At 30.2% G+C, this 18740-nt stretch overlaps 1 protein-coding gene across 3 annotated transcripts in view; it reads left to right on the forward strand.

Annotated features, from left to right (window-relative positions):
* The window catches only part of LOC129949149 (polypeptide N-acetylgalactosaminyltransferase 2), a 194056-nt gene that overhangs the window by 128169 nt on the left and 47147 nt on the right, over positions 1-18740 (forward strand). For all 3 annotated transcript variants that reach the window (XM_056060423.1, XM_056060424.1, XM_056060425.1), the window contains exon 3: positions 16309-16772. In XM_056060423.1, coding sequence (XP_055916398.1) covers positions 16309-16772 — 464 coding nt within the window. The remainder of the gene's footprint in view (positions 1-16308; positions 16773-18740) is intronic.

Below are 18740 nucleotides of genomic sequence, written 5' to 3' on the forward strand. Positions count from 1 at the left end.
AAGGTAAAAATACAATATGATTTAAGAAATTTTGAAATTTGGAAAATCATCATAAACTTTTTAGTAGTGGTCTTAACAACTTGTAAAATGAGTCATATATATTACCAAACTTTTTAATTTTGTATTATTTTTAAAAATTGTTAAAAAATCGATAAATTTCGAGTAATTAAGACAAAACTGTTCTTTAATTCCATCAAACCTTTCCCGGAATTTTTGTTTTCAAGCGTTTGTCTAAATTTTTCGATATAAGTATTGCTTTGAAAATGAAGACCTCATATCTCATTATTGCGCACTTCTGTGTGAATTATTTAAAGTGAAAACATACCTTCTCTATGTTTTGTGTTTAGTTTTAAAACTACTAAATTTATTTAAAAAATGCTGACGTCCTTGATATTCTTCTTTTTTATTACTTCAACAAATAACTTAATCAAATAACTTAATCAAATTTAATTTGTTTACATTCTTCTTCTATTTTATTTAGGTTAAACGCTTACTTTTTTTCATAATTATTTATTTGTCCATAAAAATTCTATCATCATCTGCACGATACACATGGTCTATGAATTTATGCGTACCTATAGCTTCTTCGAATATTACCTTGGATCTTTTTTAATGACTTCAATTGAAAATTGGGTACTACACGAATATATAGTTACTTGAACTTAAATCTAACGTTGTGTTTTATCAGTAACGAAATAGAAACCAACCATCTGTTTTTATATTCATATACATAAGCATGTACATTGTATATGTATGTGTGCTCTGTTGAGGAGGTACAACTTTCAATTTTCGTTATTCGTATTTACGTTTGTGATCGGGGACTGGCTCTGTCGAAAACGATGCGATGGTCAATGGTCGATGCGGTATAGCATAGTTACGACCAAAATTAATCAAATGTGGACTGCAGAGTACAAGTCCAATATACTACATACATAAATTTAGTCCAAGAGTTTATTATTTTAGTGTGACCGTGTATATAAAAAAAAAACGTATATTGTTATAGAAAATCTAAAGGCATTTCCTGCATTTCGTGATTTTTAAATCATCATTTCCAACTGCGGTGGATTTAATGAACAAATAAGAATCTATGTTAAAAAACGGAGCAGTTTATAGGCTTGGGGCGTCTTTGGGCCGTAGTTCAACTGATATGAGAAAAGCAGTCAAGATTAGATTCTTCGTCACACTAAAGACCAATTACAATTGCTTAAAATAAAAAAAATTCTAATATGAAATTTCTTAGGGTTCAAGAAAAGACCATTCAAGGTAGATCAGTTTGAAATTTGATCAAGGTCTTCATTGGTATTAGAGGCACCCTGCTCAATGAGTCCAAGAGGAAAACTGAAGTAAAGTTGAAAGTCGTCGGCATACAGATGACTGGAATAGTTTTCGATTAAACTTAAAAGCTCATTGACATAGATACAGAATAGTAGAGGCTCAATTTCGACCCTTGAGGAACGCCGGACAAAGTAGATAAAAATCTGGACAAACAGTCAGCAATTTAAACTGTTGTTTCCTATTAGTCAAATGAGAATATAAAAACCGTAGCAGAAATTGCAGGCAAATTAAACTGCTTCATTAGTTTTTTACACAAGTTGACAGTGTTAAAAGCCTTAGAAAAATCAAGCAAGACTATAAGAGTTACATCGTCCTTATCCAGCGCTTGCCTTATTTCTTCAGTCAAGCAACGAAGTGCTGTTGTACAGCTGTGTTTTTTCCAGAAGGTAGATTATTTTAAGGTGAGCTTACTGTGAGTTTGCTGTGAGATAAGCGTTCATTTGTATCTGCAAAATTTTCTCAAAGGCTTTAAATAGATATGGTAGAATTAAGTTGTTTAGCATTTTTAGGAATTGGTATGATTTTTGCTGTCTTTGAGCAATTAGTTTTTAATAAATACTATTTTTCAATATAAGTTTAAGTTTATTAATATACGTTTTACGTTTGATTTTAGTTAGCAAAAATATGTCCTATTTCCGGGATAATAGAAAATAAAATACTAATATTTTTTTTAAAAAATCAAAAAATATTAAAATGGGTTCATTGAGAAAACTTTAAAACAAGTCTCCTTAAAACCTAAACTTCCAACGGTCAATTTACCCAATGTAGCCCATACAGGGAGGATAGATAGACGGGTAGAACCGCGGGACCCACTCTTTTCGAAAGCTATGAAAATGATTTAAAACTCTTGAAATATCTTATTTCGAGTTAAACTTTTGAAGGTCTGAGGAATTTGAACTCATGCTTCACACTTTTTCAGAATAATTACGGGCTGCTAAATAACTAACTCTAGAACTTAGTTTTATTGAAACGAGATCAATTGATTCCTTAAATTTCAATAATTATCAAGAAAAGAATCATAAGAAAATGATGTGAATTTGAGTTCTAAAGATTTATAATGTAAGCCTCAATCTTAGAACTTGTCCACAAAGTTGGTAAGCCATTTAGGGAAGTACTGAAAAGATATTTCAAAAATTGTTATTTCAAAAATTGTTATATTCTAAATTTCCTGTTTCTGATGTAAGAGGACGGTCACCCCAAGCTTATTCCTATTTGTAATATACGTCCGTATAATTGTGGGAGCAATGCGAGTTCATGAAGTTTGGCCATAAACCCATAAGCCACATACCTTCAATCTACATACATATAGGTTCATATATCCAAGGCATCAGCACATGTCCATATAATCTAAGGGGCTGTTGGCTGCATTTTATGGGTTATATTACTGTAACATATATTAAATACGTATATATGAATAGGTTCTGTACATCTGAGCCTTGAGTTAATGACGTAACATGGGAAATTGGAATATTTTGTTGTTTATATTTTATTTTCTCTTTTTTTTTCTTATAGTGCTTTAATAAAAAAATGTTTATTGTAGGAATAATTATTTGAGAATTCATTCAAAATCTGTAACAGTTTTTTTTTTGTTTGTCTTTGGTTCACTTTAGGGGAAATAATTGTCCTCTTTATGTTTAATGGTAATAGGTTATTTTAGTCGTTCTAAACTAATTTGTTGTAAAAACTGTTTTATATGGCTCATTTGTTGGATTATTTAATAATTTTCCAAAAACATGAAAGTGAAAAGTTTAATTTAAAAAAGTGTTAATTTTGTATTGCAATAGAAGAAAATATAGTTGGTCAAATGTAATTAACATTGTTGCATGAGAATGTATTGATAAATCATATTAATTAAGTCTAAAAATATACATCACTTTTTTTGAAAGCTTTACTCCATAATGGAAAGAAATTGTTACTATCATTAATCAAATAAAAGTTATCGGAAACATCCATTTTCTTAACTTAAATTTAATGATTAAACAAAAAGGTTTTCGAGACCTAAGCATTTCGCATGTGTGGAATATTCTCAAAACAGTTATTTTATTTGTCATTTAAAAGGTCACTAAATTGTCATAAAATGTGAAGTTATTACAGTAATTATGGTGAACTAATGGCAATAAATGAAACAAATTAACTTTTTATGTATGTTTTTATAGGCAGTGAAATGTCTGCGGGTATATTGCAAATGAGTTACTTGACAAATGGCATTAAAATCAAGCCTTTTTTTTAAAAGAATCTAATTGAACTTATACCTATTAGCCGAATATCCCTGCCTGTGAAATCTAAAGTTTTTTTCACAGGCACTGCCTTTTGCGAGGAACTTACAAATTCTCCAAGAGTAGTTATTGTCATGAAAAGTGCTTTCTCAAATTAGCTGTTCGGATTTGGCTCAAAACTTTAGAATTTATGCATCCCTGACAATAGTACTTACTCGCTCACATGAAAGGTTGAAAGTTGTAGGTCATTAGGCCCTAGTACTCAACAGACTGTTGCACCAGACAATTTGTTTATTTTTAGCCAAATATCCCACTTTTTGATGTTAGTAGATTTCTAAATCTATTGAAATTTTACAAAAAAAAACTTGCCAGAAATCGCGCTGATCTTAAAACTTTCAGCAGCTTCTGATCAGTGATCATCTATCTGCTTGATTTATTGAAAATAATTAATTTTAAATTTTTCATAATTTTACAATGTAAAACTTTAAAAAAGACATCGTTGTTCCTAAAATATCTAAATAATTCAGTTTTTGATATTCATGGTAACTTTACTTTTTTAAGCTCAATTGATAAAGGCGACGAGCTTGCAAAACAGTTTGCTATTATTTAAAAGATTATATGGGACGAATCTTCTTTCTTGCACTTCTACAGTTGCTAGAACTTAAGGATCTTGACATACAGAAATCTGCTAATCCAGACAGTATATCTGGTTTTATTCCTGAGACGTATTGTTCAAAGCTGAAAAAACCACTTTGTAGGCTTTGTTCTATTTTAAAGGTATCTTTACGAGGAGATGAGAAACAGCTGTTGTCCAACCTTTCCATTCCTCCCATTCTAACTATCCTGTAATTGCACTTACGTTCCTACTTTCCAAGGAAATGGAAACGCTGATCAATTTTACGCTTAAAACAAATCTTGCAAACGAAAACTTCTTAATGACGGCAATAGGTCCACTGGTAATGCCATGGTATGTCTCATCGAATAGTAAAACAAATCTTGACATCGTTTTGGAGAAAGTAAGATTATTGCACTAAATATTTCAAAGCCATTTGATAAAGTTTTGCATCAAATGTGATGTTCATAAAATAAATGCTGGTGTGCCTCAGGGTTCCGTTTTGCCACCAACACTCTTCCTTGTTTATTTATAAATGATTTTTTGTCTGAAACTTCTAACACAATTAATTGTTTCCCTAATGACAGTACCCTAAGCTGTTCATATTTGTTTTTTAAGTTCTCATCCTTGTCCTTCGGCTGTGGACTACCAACGGTGGCGGGTGATAATTTTATTAAATTCTGATCTTGACATTACAAACCATCTTTTGTGGTGCGATCCCCAAAAATACAGCTAAGTGTTTAGGTTTTAGGTACAGATATTCAAAACCAATGTGCATCGGTATCCCCTTTTTAATCCTATTTTCTTTTCCTAATTAGTAGCACTGTGTCTGATCATTCAAAGAGTATTCATAACCTCCCGCACGTTGCTTGCAAAATAAAAAAAAAAAGCTTAAAATGTTTCGAAACAAGAGAAACAAGGCTGAGATAAATCTCATTGAAACCATGTCTCCTAAAGATCGTGAAGTGTATGACACCCTTTTTAAAGAGTTTAAATCGCTTTCCAGTAATTCATATAGCTCTTAGGCCTGACTAAAAATCTTTTGGCAATTCTTAAGTACAAAAAGGAAATCTGATCAGACAAGGCATTTATTACACTAGTCTTTTAAAAACGTAACATGTCAGACACTAGTATTCCAGGCAAAATTTCTAAACCGTCCTGCATTTCAAAGCTTTCTGATTAGTTTGTTTGTGATATTTAAGATTTATGTGAAATCTGAAATTACTAATTTGCTTTTAATTTTGCATTAGTGTCTAGCACTCGGTCTAAAACTAGGCTGTATTTACACTGATTATTCTAAGGGTTTTAGCCAATCTTTTGGTTATATCATCTCATTTAAGTTTTCTTCTCATTGGATTTCTTCTTATCTTCATAATAAGAGTTATCAAGTTTAATTCAAAAGTGTTGTCTCTTATCCTCTGCTAAATCAGAGATTCCTCAGGGTGGGCATCTAGGACCACTGCTCTTTATCTTAGCTATCAATGTTCAACTCTTTGTGTACGATACGGAAACTTCGTAATCTATGCGGTTCATATGAAATTCTGTTTAAGAGTAAAATCTTTAAACGATTGATTACATTTCCAAGAGGATATTATCAGTTTTGTTTCTTCTGCAAAAATCTCTAATTTCTTGAATTTTAATATACTCAAACCAATAATTTGTGTATAATCTATTGCTATTTCCGAAATGACCCCTATCACATTAAAAATCAAAAGTCATAGGATCATTTTACGACAAACGAAAAAATCAATGAAACCAAAATAAATTATTCAAAAACAAGAATGATAACAAGTATAAAACAGTTTATTTTCGATAATAAAATAAACTTAATAGTTCCTGTTTGTTTTATTTAAACCATTCATATGAATATATCTTTATTTTTTTCATTAAAATTCTTCTCACTAAATCCGAATTTATCTACACTTAATTATTTTTGCAAAAACGAAACATTTCCAATACAAAAGAAAAAAATGTAATCCCAAACAAGTTTTGAACTTATTTTATGGATATAAATGAGTTTTTATCACTCAATAAAAATACCTAAATTCATTACATCAACTTTTATAAACAAAATACCAAAAATAAAACTTGGAACTATTTTTCATTTTTATTGCTATTGATACGTGATCTTAAAATGTTATGTTCCGCCGCCATTTCGCGCCCGGTCGTATCGATAAATTCCATAAGAAGTGTGTGTAACTATATTAACATAGTGTCAATAGTAATTAATTTAAAAAAAAAAGAACAGAAAAAAAACAATAAGTGTTTCCTTAATCAGCTTCAATTAAATTGACTCGAGTCTGTGAGAGGAAAAAACAATAAAATTACACACATCTTTCTTGTCGAAAGTGTGTCATTCTAATCAACATCAAACACAATTTAGGTATAGATGACATTGAACTTAACTTTGCTCCAGAGAGACTTTTGTTGTTTGATTTTTGTCTACCCCGATTAGGGTAAAGATTTATGGCAACATTTGGAGTAAACTTAATAAATAAAATAAGGAATTCACAGTCTGGTTAACTCAATTAGACACATTTTAAGTGTTTGATTTTATTAAAAAGATTTTAAATGAGTGGTTTTATTTTGCACAGTCCGCTATTTGACAGCAGTCACTTTTGAAGCTGTCATTTTTTGACATTTGATAAGTAAAACTACGCCACTACTAAAAATGGAAAGATAGACGTTTCAACAACATGTAAGCCGATTCTTTTTAAGTTCAAAGAAAAACCTAAACTGTCAAATAACCTTTAAAATTATGTTTCTTTTCTCATTTCGAACGTGGCCTGAGACTGTTTACTCAACTCAAGCATCAGAAAATTAATTTTCAAAAAATACAAATATATGTATGTCATTGGTGTTCCATTTTGAATTTTATTTTTTGATTCTGTAGAAGAAAATGACAAGTGAACCCAAATGTCAAATACGGACAGGTTAGTGTAAAGTTGTATTTCAGAAACAATTCTGAGCGCCCAGAACATATGTATTTAGTTCAAAAGGTTGTTTAGAGTTTGCTGTATATGATCAGTCTCTGTTTAGAACTTAATTCTTAGCTAAAAAGGAAAACCATTATTGAAACAAACATTTTGAAAATGTATGGAAAGATTTTACATAACTAAAACACTTTGGGGCTTTCGTCAGAATTTTATTGGTCAGCAATAGTGAAACTAGTGGAATAATTTGAGCTGTGGCACAAGCTAGTGATGAGTAAATCTGAAAATTCAGAGCTCTTTACTACAAATAAAAAGCTTACTGTTGGTTCTTGAAAACACTTATACCCTAAGCCATTATTAGAAATCAAAAACTATGATTAAACTAAGACATGACAATAGCTTTTAAAGCTTCTTGTATTACTAGAAAATTTTATAAACTAAGTTTTCTTTTTTTAGTGAAAATGGCTCTTACGATAAAATTGCGGAAAGGTCTTCATGTGTGCGTCGCTTAAGAACAACTTGAAAAATTGATTTAGCTTGTAGTAATAACAAAAACAGAAGTATAGGGCCATTCCTTTAACGATACGATGCCGTATTTTAAATCAAAACTTGAGTATTACGACTTTTAAAAGGCAAAATATTCAGCAACGTAATATTTTCGATGATTGGGTCCGTAAAATAAATCCAAATGATACGGTTTTTGAGATTTCTAAAAATACGTTCGTTAACCCTTTCAATGAAATACAAATTTTATATTTTCAGTTATGGCATAAGATCAAACCTTTATACAGTTTTTTTTTCAAATTCCGATTGGAAGTTATTGTAAACTATTCACCGTCCCTTTAGAATTGTCTGTTGCTGGGTATGCAATACGTTCGTACGTTTGGGAAACTTTTTTCCTGGTCAGTGTCTCAAGAACCAGTAAATTAATCTCATATAAATTTTGTTTTACAGATAAGACAAAAAAAAAGCAAAAAGAGTCTGTCAATTTGTTTTGCTTAAAAGTTTGTCTATATGTACTCGTATCAATTTTTACCAAATATGCGTACTATTTGTTGTAGATTTTATTTTTTTATGAAAAAACGGACTGTTGGGTGTTTAAATAAAAATTACTGAATACTGAATAGTGAAATAAAATAAGTTTAAAGCCAATATTTTTAATTTTTTAAAAAAGCTATTTGAGTCAAAAATCAATTTTTAATTTTTTTTAGGTTTTTACTTTTTTTACAAAAACCTGTCAATACGATTTTTTTTTCAAAATTTTACTGAATGTAATAGTTTTTGAAAGACAAAAGTAGTTTAAAGCCAATATCTACAATTTTTGAAAAGATATTTGAGTCGAAAATCAATTTTTAACAACTTTCATTCATTTTTTTAGGTTTTTAATTTTTTGTAAAAAAAACTGTCAATTCCATTTTTCTCAAAATTTTATCAGATATCAAAAACATTATTTTGCGTTGCACAAAATTGTTTTGGAGATGAAATTATATTTTAGTTGTAAAATTTTGGAGGTGACAAATTTTTTTTTCAGTTTTTTTGATTTATAAAAAACCGTTAAATGGATTTTTTTTTCAAAAATAGACATCTTTAATATCACGTTACAATATATTATTCAAAATTAAATTCAAGTCTCTAGCGTGTTTGGTCCGTAAGATATTTAGGTCTAACACAAATTTTCACCTTTTTTCAAACGGCTATGGTGAAAAAACCACCCACGCAATTTTCTTGAGAGCCCTTTCTGCATTTTTCTGCCTTATTATCTGTATAACAAAATTTATTTGAAGTCGATATCTCTTCTGGTTCTTAAGCTATGGACAACGAAAAAAACGTCGCGAAAGTACGGACGTACGAACTTACGTACACGCACTCACAGACATCTTTCTAAAAATCTTTTATTTCGACTCTAGGGACCTTGAAAATTCGAGAAATGTCAAAATTTTCAATGCGACAAATCGGACCCATTACAATAACTTTCTATGGGAATGCAATAAATTAATAGTGCGGAAATAATCGCCCGTTTTTGTTGTTAGGCGAACAAATCAAAAAGTCAGCACCAGTAGGTCAAAATGCCTATAAAGCTTAGAGAACACATTTTATTACCAAATTTGTCCACATGCATAAAAATGTTTATTTTAGAAATAAAAGCAAATAATTACTTTAAATATTTTTTTAGTCTTAAAATAAATTCACACCTTTCAATAGTAGACTACTTTTTATAACGAAAAAAAAAATAGGTATCTAAAATATTCTCATCGTCAACGCAAACCTAATAAATATAAAAGTTTAAGTTTAAATTCTTTATTTATGTAACATTGACACATAAGTTAACCATAAATCACTTTGGAAAATAATTTATACTATTATAGGTTGTAATAAACATAAACAAACTAACAATTGACATTCTTTTGCCAAACCCAAAACTATAAATTACATTCCTTAAATTATATAACTATATACACATTGCAAATAACATTAAAACCATTTTGTATAATTAATTTCATAGCCTCAAACTCTATCAATCATAGTAACCATATAAAGTTACAATAATTCTGTTGTTAACATGCTTAATAAATATTGATTTTTCTTCTGGCTGTCTCTTCTTGTTGCTATGTTATCTCTGATAAACTTAAACTAAGTTGCTGACATAACTTAACTAAGTAATTTGAGTCCTATGAATGTAGAAGTAATTAAGACCCAAGTAAGGATTTTTTAATTATATATTATTGGTCATTTTCTGGGTTCCCTTGATGCCTTGACACAACAAAGTATTTCTCTCATAAAATTCACAATATCATTTAACATGTTTTAAATACTTAACTTCAGATAGTTTCACAGGCTTTAAAAATCGTGCACTAAAAAATTTTTAATACCCAATAAATTTATTTGAATTTAAACCAAAAATAAAAGTTGAAGTAAAGAAATTTAACTTAAAGTTTGGAAGAGATTTTTTTTATTTTTATTAACTTTTACGTTAGTAGAAAATTTATTTGTCCGTATTTCGATGAAAAGGCTTATGGTTGCAATTTGCATAAACTTTATATTTCTCTATAATTAAAGGCATAAATAATCGTATACATATTTGTACTAGTTCTCAAATTATATTTAAAGAACCCCGTATAACATACATACATACATACATCCCTTTTTGCGAACATACCCATTGATGGAAATTAACGTACTATACATGGGCTGGGCTTGTTTACCTAAAATATTAACATTTTATCAAAGTTCATTTTCCTTTCTTTTTATTTTGTGTTCTATGTTTTTTTTTTCCTATTGTTGCTTGAAAATGTTCAATTTATTTTTAATGCCCTGTAAAATTTAAGGCAACATTTCAATTTTTAAGCAGCTTTCCATAGGAAGTTATTGTAATCGGTCCAATTTGTCGAATTGAAATTTTTTACAGTTCTCTACTTCACAAGATATTATGTTCGTATGCATACATTTGTTAGTTGGTTATGAATACCTTTTTCCGTCGGCCGTATCTCAAAAAAAGGCACAGATTCGACTTTGCTATACCGATAAAAAGGCAAAAAGGGCTCTCAACAAAATTGCATAAGCGGTTTTTTTACCATAACAGTTTGAAAAAAGGTGAAAATTTTGTTTAACCCTAAATATCTTATGAACCAAAAACGCTAGAAAATTGAAATGAATTTTATATAATATATTGTAACGTGATACCAAAAAAGTATATTTTTAAAAAAAAAATCCTATCAACAGTTTTTTCTATAAATTAAAAAAATGTTGCTCCTCAAAAAAAAAAAAACAAAATGATTTTATCCATAAAATAATTTTTTGCAACTAAAAATAACGTTTCAAAGTTGGTAAAAATTGAATTTCGACTCAAATATCTTTGTAATAATACGAGATTATAGCTTTAAACTAATTTTATCTTATAAAAAATATTGTTTTCAAAATTTTGAACATTTTTTTACCAAAATCGAATTGACAGTTTTTATACAAAAAATAAAAACCTTAACAAAAATTAAAAGCCATTTTCGACTCAAATATCTTTCGAAACTTTAAGATATTTTCTTTAAGTAAAATTTTGAGAAAAATCGAATTGACAGTTTTTTACAAAAAATTAAAATCTAAACAAAAAAAAATGATAAAAGATAATATTGAGATATTAGCTTTTAGCTACTTTTATCTTTTAAAAAATATTGTTTTCAACACGCAGTAAAATAGTACGAAAATTTGGTAAAAATAGATGTTCGGTTCTTGATATATCTCAATTTAATTAAATTCATCAAATTTGTAAAAATTTAAGAAATTGTTAAAAAAATGTTTCGACTACAAATCTATTTAACAAAACTAGATTTTCAAACTAAACCTTCTTTTTCTATGAACAATATTGTTGGTAATTTTAAAATTTGTAAGAATATTTCAATTTTTTAACAAAACCCGAAAACCTACAAACCTTTTAAGTAAGACAAATCGACAGACAAGATGGGAAGTTATCAGTGTGGGCCTCCCAGCCTCCTTCTTTACAGATAATAACATCAAAAAATACAGAAAGGACTTTTAAAAAAATTGAGTTGGTGCCATCCACAATCATCACTCCTTAAAAATACGTTCCCATCTGTCTATTGTTCCAAAACATTAATAAAATATTAATACCAACATTTTGTGTGAGATTTAAATATTTTGAAGTCAATATCTTTCTTTCTTCTCAAAATATTTGGGTCAAAAAACATTAAGAAAAATATAATCAGTATTTTTTGGTTATACGAAATAAAAACGTTTTCGCTCAAAAATGTCGAGAAAAAACAGATATTGAAATCAAACTTATTTACAAAATATTGCTGCTAACTTTTAGCTATTTAAAAAACTGAGAACTTTTTACAAAACCCGAACATCTACAAAAACAATACAAACTGATAACTGTTAATACTATTTTACGTCAACAAATAAGTTTTCAAAAGAATGAATAAATTTTGAAGTCAATACCTTCATCTATTCTCGAAGTAATATTTGAATCGAATAATTCTTTTACCAATGTTGCGGAGTATAATTTGCAGTTAATTCATTTGTATGGAAACAAGAAAGACAATTTAATTTTTCTCATAATTTAAAAAACAATATTTTTTATGAGATAAAACTATTTGCCTTTGGTCAATGCCAAATACATTTTGAAATCATATTTCAAAAATTATGTTTAAATTTCTACAAACAAATTTCAATAGTTTCTTGACAAAATTAATTTGGCCATATTTGCATTTCTTTTTCTTTTTGTAAGTCTTTAGAAAAATAAATATTATTGATTAAAATGCAAATATCATTTTAAGGACTTTCAAAAAAATCAACAATTTGTATTTTTAAACATACACTTTCAAATGTAGAAATGTGTGCATAGTGAAAAATTAGAATCTTTAAAAGTTATTGAAGAAACGAATTTCAATGTTTCTTAACATTCTTAGAGCCATCATCAAAGAACAGAGAAGAATTGTGATCCGGGGCAACTTTTTCTCTAGTTTTGCATTAGTTACATTTTCGTTCAGTTGAACATTTAAAAAAAATCGTATTTTCAAATTAAAAAAAGAGGATGGGATGCGACCCACACTGATAACTTCCCATCCCGTCTGTCGATTTGTCTTGCTTAAAAGTTTGTGTTTATGTACTCGTATCAATTTTTACCAAATTTGCGTATTATTTTTAGTAGATTTTATTTTTTATGAAAAAACGGACTATTGGATTTTTAAATAAAAATCACTGAATATCGAAAACAATATTTTCTGTGAAATAAAATAAGTTTGAAGCCAATATTTTTAATTTTTGAAAAACTATTTGAGTCGTAAGTAAATTTTTACCAAGATTTAGTATTGTTTTTTTTTAGAGTTTTATTTTGTTTGTAAAAAACTGTCAATTCGATTTTTTTTTAAAATTTTACCAAATGTTGAAAGCATATTTCTTATAAGATAAAATTAGTTTGAAGCCAATATTTAAAATTTTTGAAGAGATATTCGAGTCGAAAATCAATTTTTAACAACTTTTATGCATTTTTTTTAAGGTTTTTATTTTTTGTAAAAAAACTGTCAATTCGATTTTTCTCAAAATTTGTCCCAATGGTGAAAACAATATTTCTTATAAGAAAAATTAGTAAGAAGCTATTATCTCAAAGTTTTGAAAAGATATTTGAATCAAAAATCATTTTTTACTAAATTTTGTTAATTTTTTTCGGTTTTTAATTTTTTGTAAAAAAAACTGTCAATTCGATTTTTTTCAAACTTTCACTGAACGTTGACAACAAAATTTTTTGAAAGATAAAAGTAAATTAAAGCCATTATCTCAAAGTCTTTAAAAGATATTTGAGTCGAAAATCATTTTTTACCAACTTTCATTAATTTGGTTTTTAGGTTTTTATTTTTTGTAAAAAAACTGTCAATTCGATTTTTTTCAACATTTTTCAGAATGTTAAAAACAATATTTCTTATAAAGTAAATTAAGCTTGAAGGCTAAATTTCAAGTTTTTGAAAAGATATTTGAATCGTTATTCAATTTTTACGAACTTTGAGTAATGTTTTTTTTTAGACTTTTATTTTTTATAAAAAAAAACTGTCAATTCGATTTTTTTTCAAAATTTTATCAGATGTCAAAAACATTATTCTTCGTTGCAAAATTGTTTTAGAGATGAAATTATATTTCAGTCGTAAAATTTTGGAGATGACACATTTTTTTTTCAGTTTTATTGATTTATAAAAAAAACCTATAGGTTTATTGATTTTTTTCAAAAAATATACCTGTTTGGTATCACGTTACAATATATTATATAAAATTTAATTAAAGTCTCTAGCGTTTTTGGTTCGTAATATATTTAGGGTTAACCAAAATTTTCACCTTTTTTTCAAACTGCTATGGTAAAAAAAACCACCCACGCAATTTTCTTGAGAGCATTTTCTGCATCTTTCTGCCTTATTATCTGTATAACAAAGATCGATATCTCTTCTGTTTCTTGAGCTATGGACGACGAAAAAACGTCGCGAACGTACGGAGTTACGGACGTACGAAAGTACGTTCACACGCACGCACAGACATCTTTCTAAAAATCTTTTATTTCGACTCTAGGGACCTTGAAACGTCGAGAAATGTCAAAATTTTTAATTTGACAAATCGGACCCATTACAATAACTTCCTATGGGAAGTTAAAAAAAAAAGTTTCAAAGAACTTTTAGTCATATTTCAATTTCAAAAGTAATATTTATGTCATATTTTACTTCAATCAATTCCAAAAACAACATCAGTTAAATTTGGCAGGTTTGCTTGGGTGTATACTTTCTAGTTTTTCTTTTGGACACACCACTCCATTCAGAACAGATAGGAAAAAATCACAAATAAAATTGTAATACTTCCCCCATACCTCTATCAATGCTCTAAGCTAGCATTTATTCAATGTCTGCAAAACACAATTTTCAAGCGTGGAATGTTTTCCTCCACTGTTCGCTTCGGCAGTTAATAAAAATTCTTTGCACAACAATTAAAACATTGTAAGAATTGCTACCTTAAAAAAAAATATGAAAATGTATTTTTCAGTTCATAATTCAAGTCAATTTGATATCACCAACTCTTCTATCGAAAATGCGTGCTTTTGGTATTGATGAATCTCTTCTTCGTTGGATTAGAAACTACCTTATAAACCATTCAATACAAGCTGTGTTATATGTTTTCAGGTTTAAAATTCATAAAATAAATGTTGGTGTTCCACAAGGTTACGCTTTATCTCCCATTCTCTACCTTATAGTATTAAACAATCTCTTGTCTGCCGCTTTAAGATTTACATTCTTGACCTTCATTGAATTATGTTCTTGACAGTATCGTCTAATGTGGACCGTAGCTAGCTATCCATGAGCCGCACTTACATCGAGGAAAATAAACAACCCTCAGTACTCTGTAAGTGAATGTTACGGAGTGATCACACATTTGACATTGCCATAAAATATTGGTAGACGCTTAAGAATTTCTCTGATAATACCAGAAATGTGTTAGATTCGTCTAAAACTTGAATATAACTAGCCATGGGGCATGTTCCCCTAAGACAAGTTTAAGTCTTTTAGATAGAATCCAAAAAAGATTTTTAAAAATGGTAGGTGGAAACACAGCAAAGTTTCATATTTTTCAGTGTTAACTGACATTTTTACAAACATAAACAGTAAACACCCCTCCCCCAAACAAGTCTCGTGTAATTCTTAGCTCAATTTCGAACGCACTGTCAAGTATAGAGATTCTTTTGTTAACCGCACATCAAGAATTTGTAATGCTTAACCTTATTCTTTGTTTCCTATTCATTGATATTGCAAACTTTTAAGCCAATAAATTTCACCCTGTTTTAAGCTCGCACTGATGTTACAGGTGTTCATAACCCCTTAACTAACTGGAAATGTATGCAAAACAAATAAAAAAGCAAAGAACGAACATAAATGTGTTGGATTTTTCACTAATGCCGTTTCAACCTAACCTCAACCAACATATTTTCATCAAATTACCATTAAATATTTTTAAACTAACCCAAGTCCAGGAAGCATATAGTTTTAAATTTTTTGTTAGTTTTTCCAACAAATTTTCGACAGAAATTTTCTTCTTAATTTATACTCAAACTATAAATAAAACAAAATCATTTACATCTCAAACTATTTATTCTTCATCTAAAAGTCCAACATTATTACTAAAATTCATCACTGACACTAGACTGGCCCTGTAGAGTGGTACGTACGTTGTACAAGTGTGTAGGTACCTTTCACATAAAAGTCACTTCAACTTTTCTGTGCTTTTCACTCGTCTTTCGCCCTCAGAGTTGTTCCAAAATTAGAATCCAACCCCTTTTCGCCATCCCAAGTATCTATACGAGACGCAGACGAGTCTTGTCTGAATTGATAAAAAAAAAGAAAAAAGTATCTGAGCTTCTGTGTTGTGCTACTACGGGTTTATCCCTCATGTCTTTGTCTTGATCTTGAGTAAGTAAAATGCTTTCTTTCATCAACCTTTTTCCATCCACCAGCTATCATCGGGTTACAAAAAAAAGAACAAATATAAGGTATCAGCATCAGTAAAAGCAGAAGCAACCCATTCAACGAGGCTACGTAAACTCAAACGTATAGGTAGCTCCATTTCTAATTGCATCCACTTAATCCTACGAAAGAAAAGCTCCAAAAATACATTTATCTTCATCACTTCATTTCATTGTTTCACTTTTTTCCTCTTTCTCTTGTGTTTGCAGGTGGAGAACAGAGCGCTGCGGCTTCGTGAAGTGGCAACAGCCCTCCAGTACCAGGACGAGATCCAACCGTCGTCTACACCACTCATGGCGCACCAGCGCAATTACGGCGCCGATAAGCCACAACAACAGCACATTTTTCACCGCCAACAAAACGGCATAGCATCCGGTACCGGTGGTGGTGGTGGTGGTGGTAGTAGTGGTGGAACAGGAGCCGAACACCCACGGGTCGGTGGGTTGGGTTTGAATGGATTGATGCCAGAGGAGACCTCGCCGTCAGGTGGCGGTGGTGGTGGTGCTGCTGGTGGTGGTGGTGGCTCAGAGTGGGAGTACTTTGATGAGATTGGATATATTCGTGGTGGTGCCTTGAGGACCGGAGAAGATCCATACATTCGGAATCGCTTCAATCAGGAGGCAAGTGATGCATTGCCGAGCAATCGAGAGGTTCCCGACACCAGGCATCCAATGTGAGTACATTTTATATACCTACTTTTCTCTATTCGTATAATGTCATGGTTCACTTTTTGGGGGTTTGCTATTACTTTGAAGTTGAAGTCGACTTCAATTCAGGAGCACATCCCAATGAGATGAAATAAGACGAAAGTGAGGGCGAGATGAGATGAAATGGCTTTGCCTTGGAATTAGATTCCATCTATTGATTGATTAGTTGCCATTTGGAATATAAGGAAGACAGAGATGAAATTAATTTAAAAGTAAAGGTTCCATGTGGTGGTATTATGGTATACGGAACAGCAGATTGCCAGAATCAAGAGATCCAGGATCTGAATCTAAATCTGAATCCAGGGTGATGATGCTTTGTCAAGCATAAAGACACAACCTGGCTCTAACGCTGGCGTTGGCTGTGTTGGCATATCACATTGAATGAACTTCATGTAGGTAAGAGGGAGGATTTACCTACATTTATAGCCCTTCTTTGCCATATGTATATAAGTGGCGTTAAAGGTAGGTTAGGTGAGGTTTATGGATAGGTAGGTTTTTCAAATAACTAGAGGGTAATTTTTTTCTATGAGGGACCGACAGAAAATAGAAAAAAAACCACAACCTACCCTCGGATATGGGAGCTTTCTGGTTTTATACCTTACACTTTAGGAGGAGTCTTTCTCTCTCTGTTTACACAGTGAGTACCTCAACTTAGGTACTTATTTATGCTTCGGTTGCATTTTCATCAGCTGGTTCTTCTGGAGAAAGGTACATAGGTATATAAAGGTACATATACTCTTAACCTAGGTAATAGAGGATACATACATATATATATTTTTAATCAACGATAAAGCTGGTAAAATAGTTCAATCATGTGGGGGGAGATACCTTTCGAATGAAAAACCAAAAATGTTATTTTATCTCTATCTTCACATTCTATGTTTTTCATCGTTTTCCTTAGAATTTCGAAAGCATATGGAAAATTGAAGGGAAGATTTGAAAGTTGATGATGATGATGGTTTGGCATATTCTATTCCAAGGTATTGTCTTTATCCCCATCATATGATGTGTGATAGGCAGGTATAAAGGAAGAATAAGCATTTCTCATAATTTTACTTTTGAGTGTTTTCTAGATTGGTATAAATGTAATCGAATGTGTAGGGTGGTTCAAAACTTGTACTTAAATTAGTACCAACTGCCATAAAACAGAACTCACAAAATAAATATAAAATACTGGGAAACTAACTTATCGAAAGAAATGGTTTGTGTATTTGATTAGTTCGTTCAAATACACAAACCATTTCATTTTATGTATTATTTTACCAGTATTTCATATTTGTATTGCAATAAAAAGTTAAGATTTTTAACAAATTATGCTCGTGAAGTTATATTCCACAAAAATACAAATCGAATAATATGCAAAAAGTACTCACTTTTGACGCCTTATTTCTTAAAATTGATAAATGATTCCGTGAGAGAGCCGGAAAGGGATGGCTTACATAAGACAGATATATTTTTTAATGTTGGCTTCCAGTACGTCAACATGAGCCTAAGCAAAGCTTCCAGTAATAGTCTAGATAAGTTAATGGCGCACGATCTATGCGACAAGTTAACTGGCCCCAAACTTCTAATAAACTGTTCAACAAACTTGGCTTAATTTAATTAAACCGTTGTTACGCGTGCTGTTTAGAATTTGGGACCGTCTTGTTGAAAGTATCCAAAACGCCAATCCATAAACCGTACCAAAAAATGACTTGGTATGTGTTAGCAGCTCTTGCAATGCTTTTAGCTGCTCCAAGCATAGTAGTTTTTGTTTAATCAAAAAAACACAATTGTTTAATATACAAGTAGATCTTTGGAAAAATTTGGCGTTGTGAAATTTTACGTTTGTAAGATGAATTTTGATTATATTATAGACCAAACTGAAAGAATTTGATTGTGGCTTAAAACACAAAGCATTTGTGATTTTTCAAAACAAATGGTGCCAAAAAGAA

The sequence above is a fragment of the Eupeodes corollae genome, chromosome 3, assembly GCF_945859685.1.
Source record: "Eupeodes corollae chromosome 3, idEupCoro1.1, whole genome shotgun sequence".
Taxonomy (NCBI): Eukaryota; Metazoa; Arthropoda; class Insecta; order Diptera; family Syrphidae; genus Eupeodes; species Eupeodes corollae.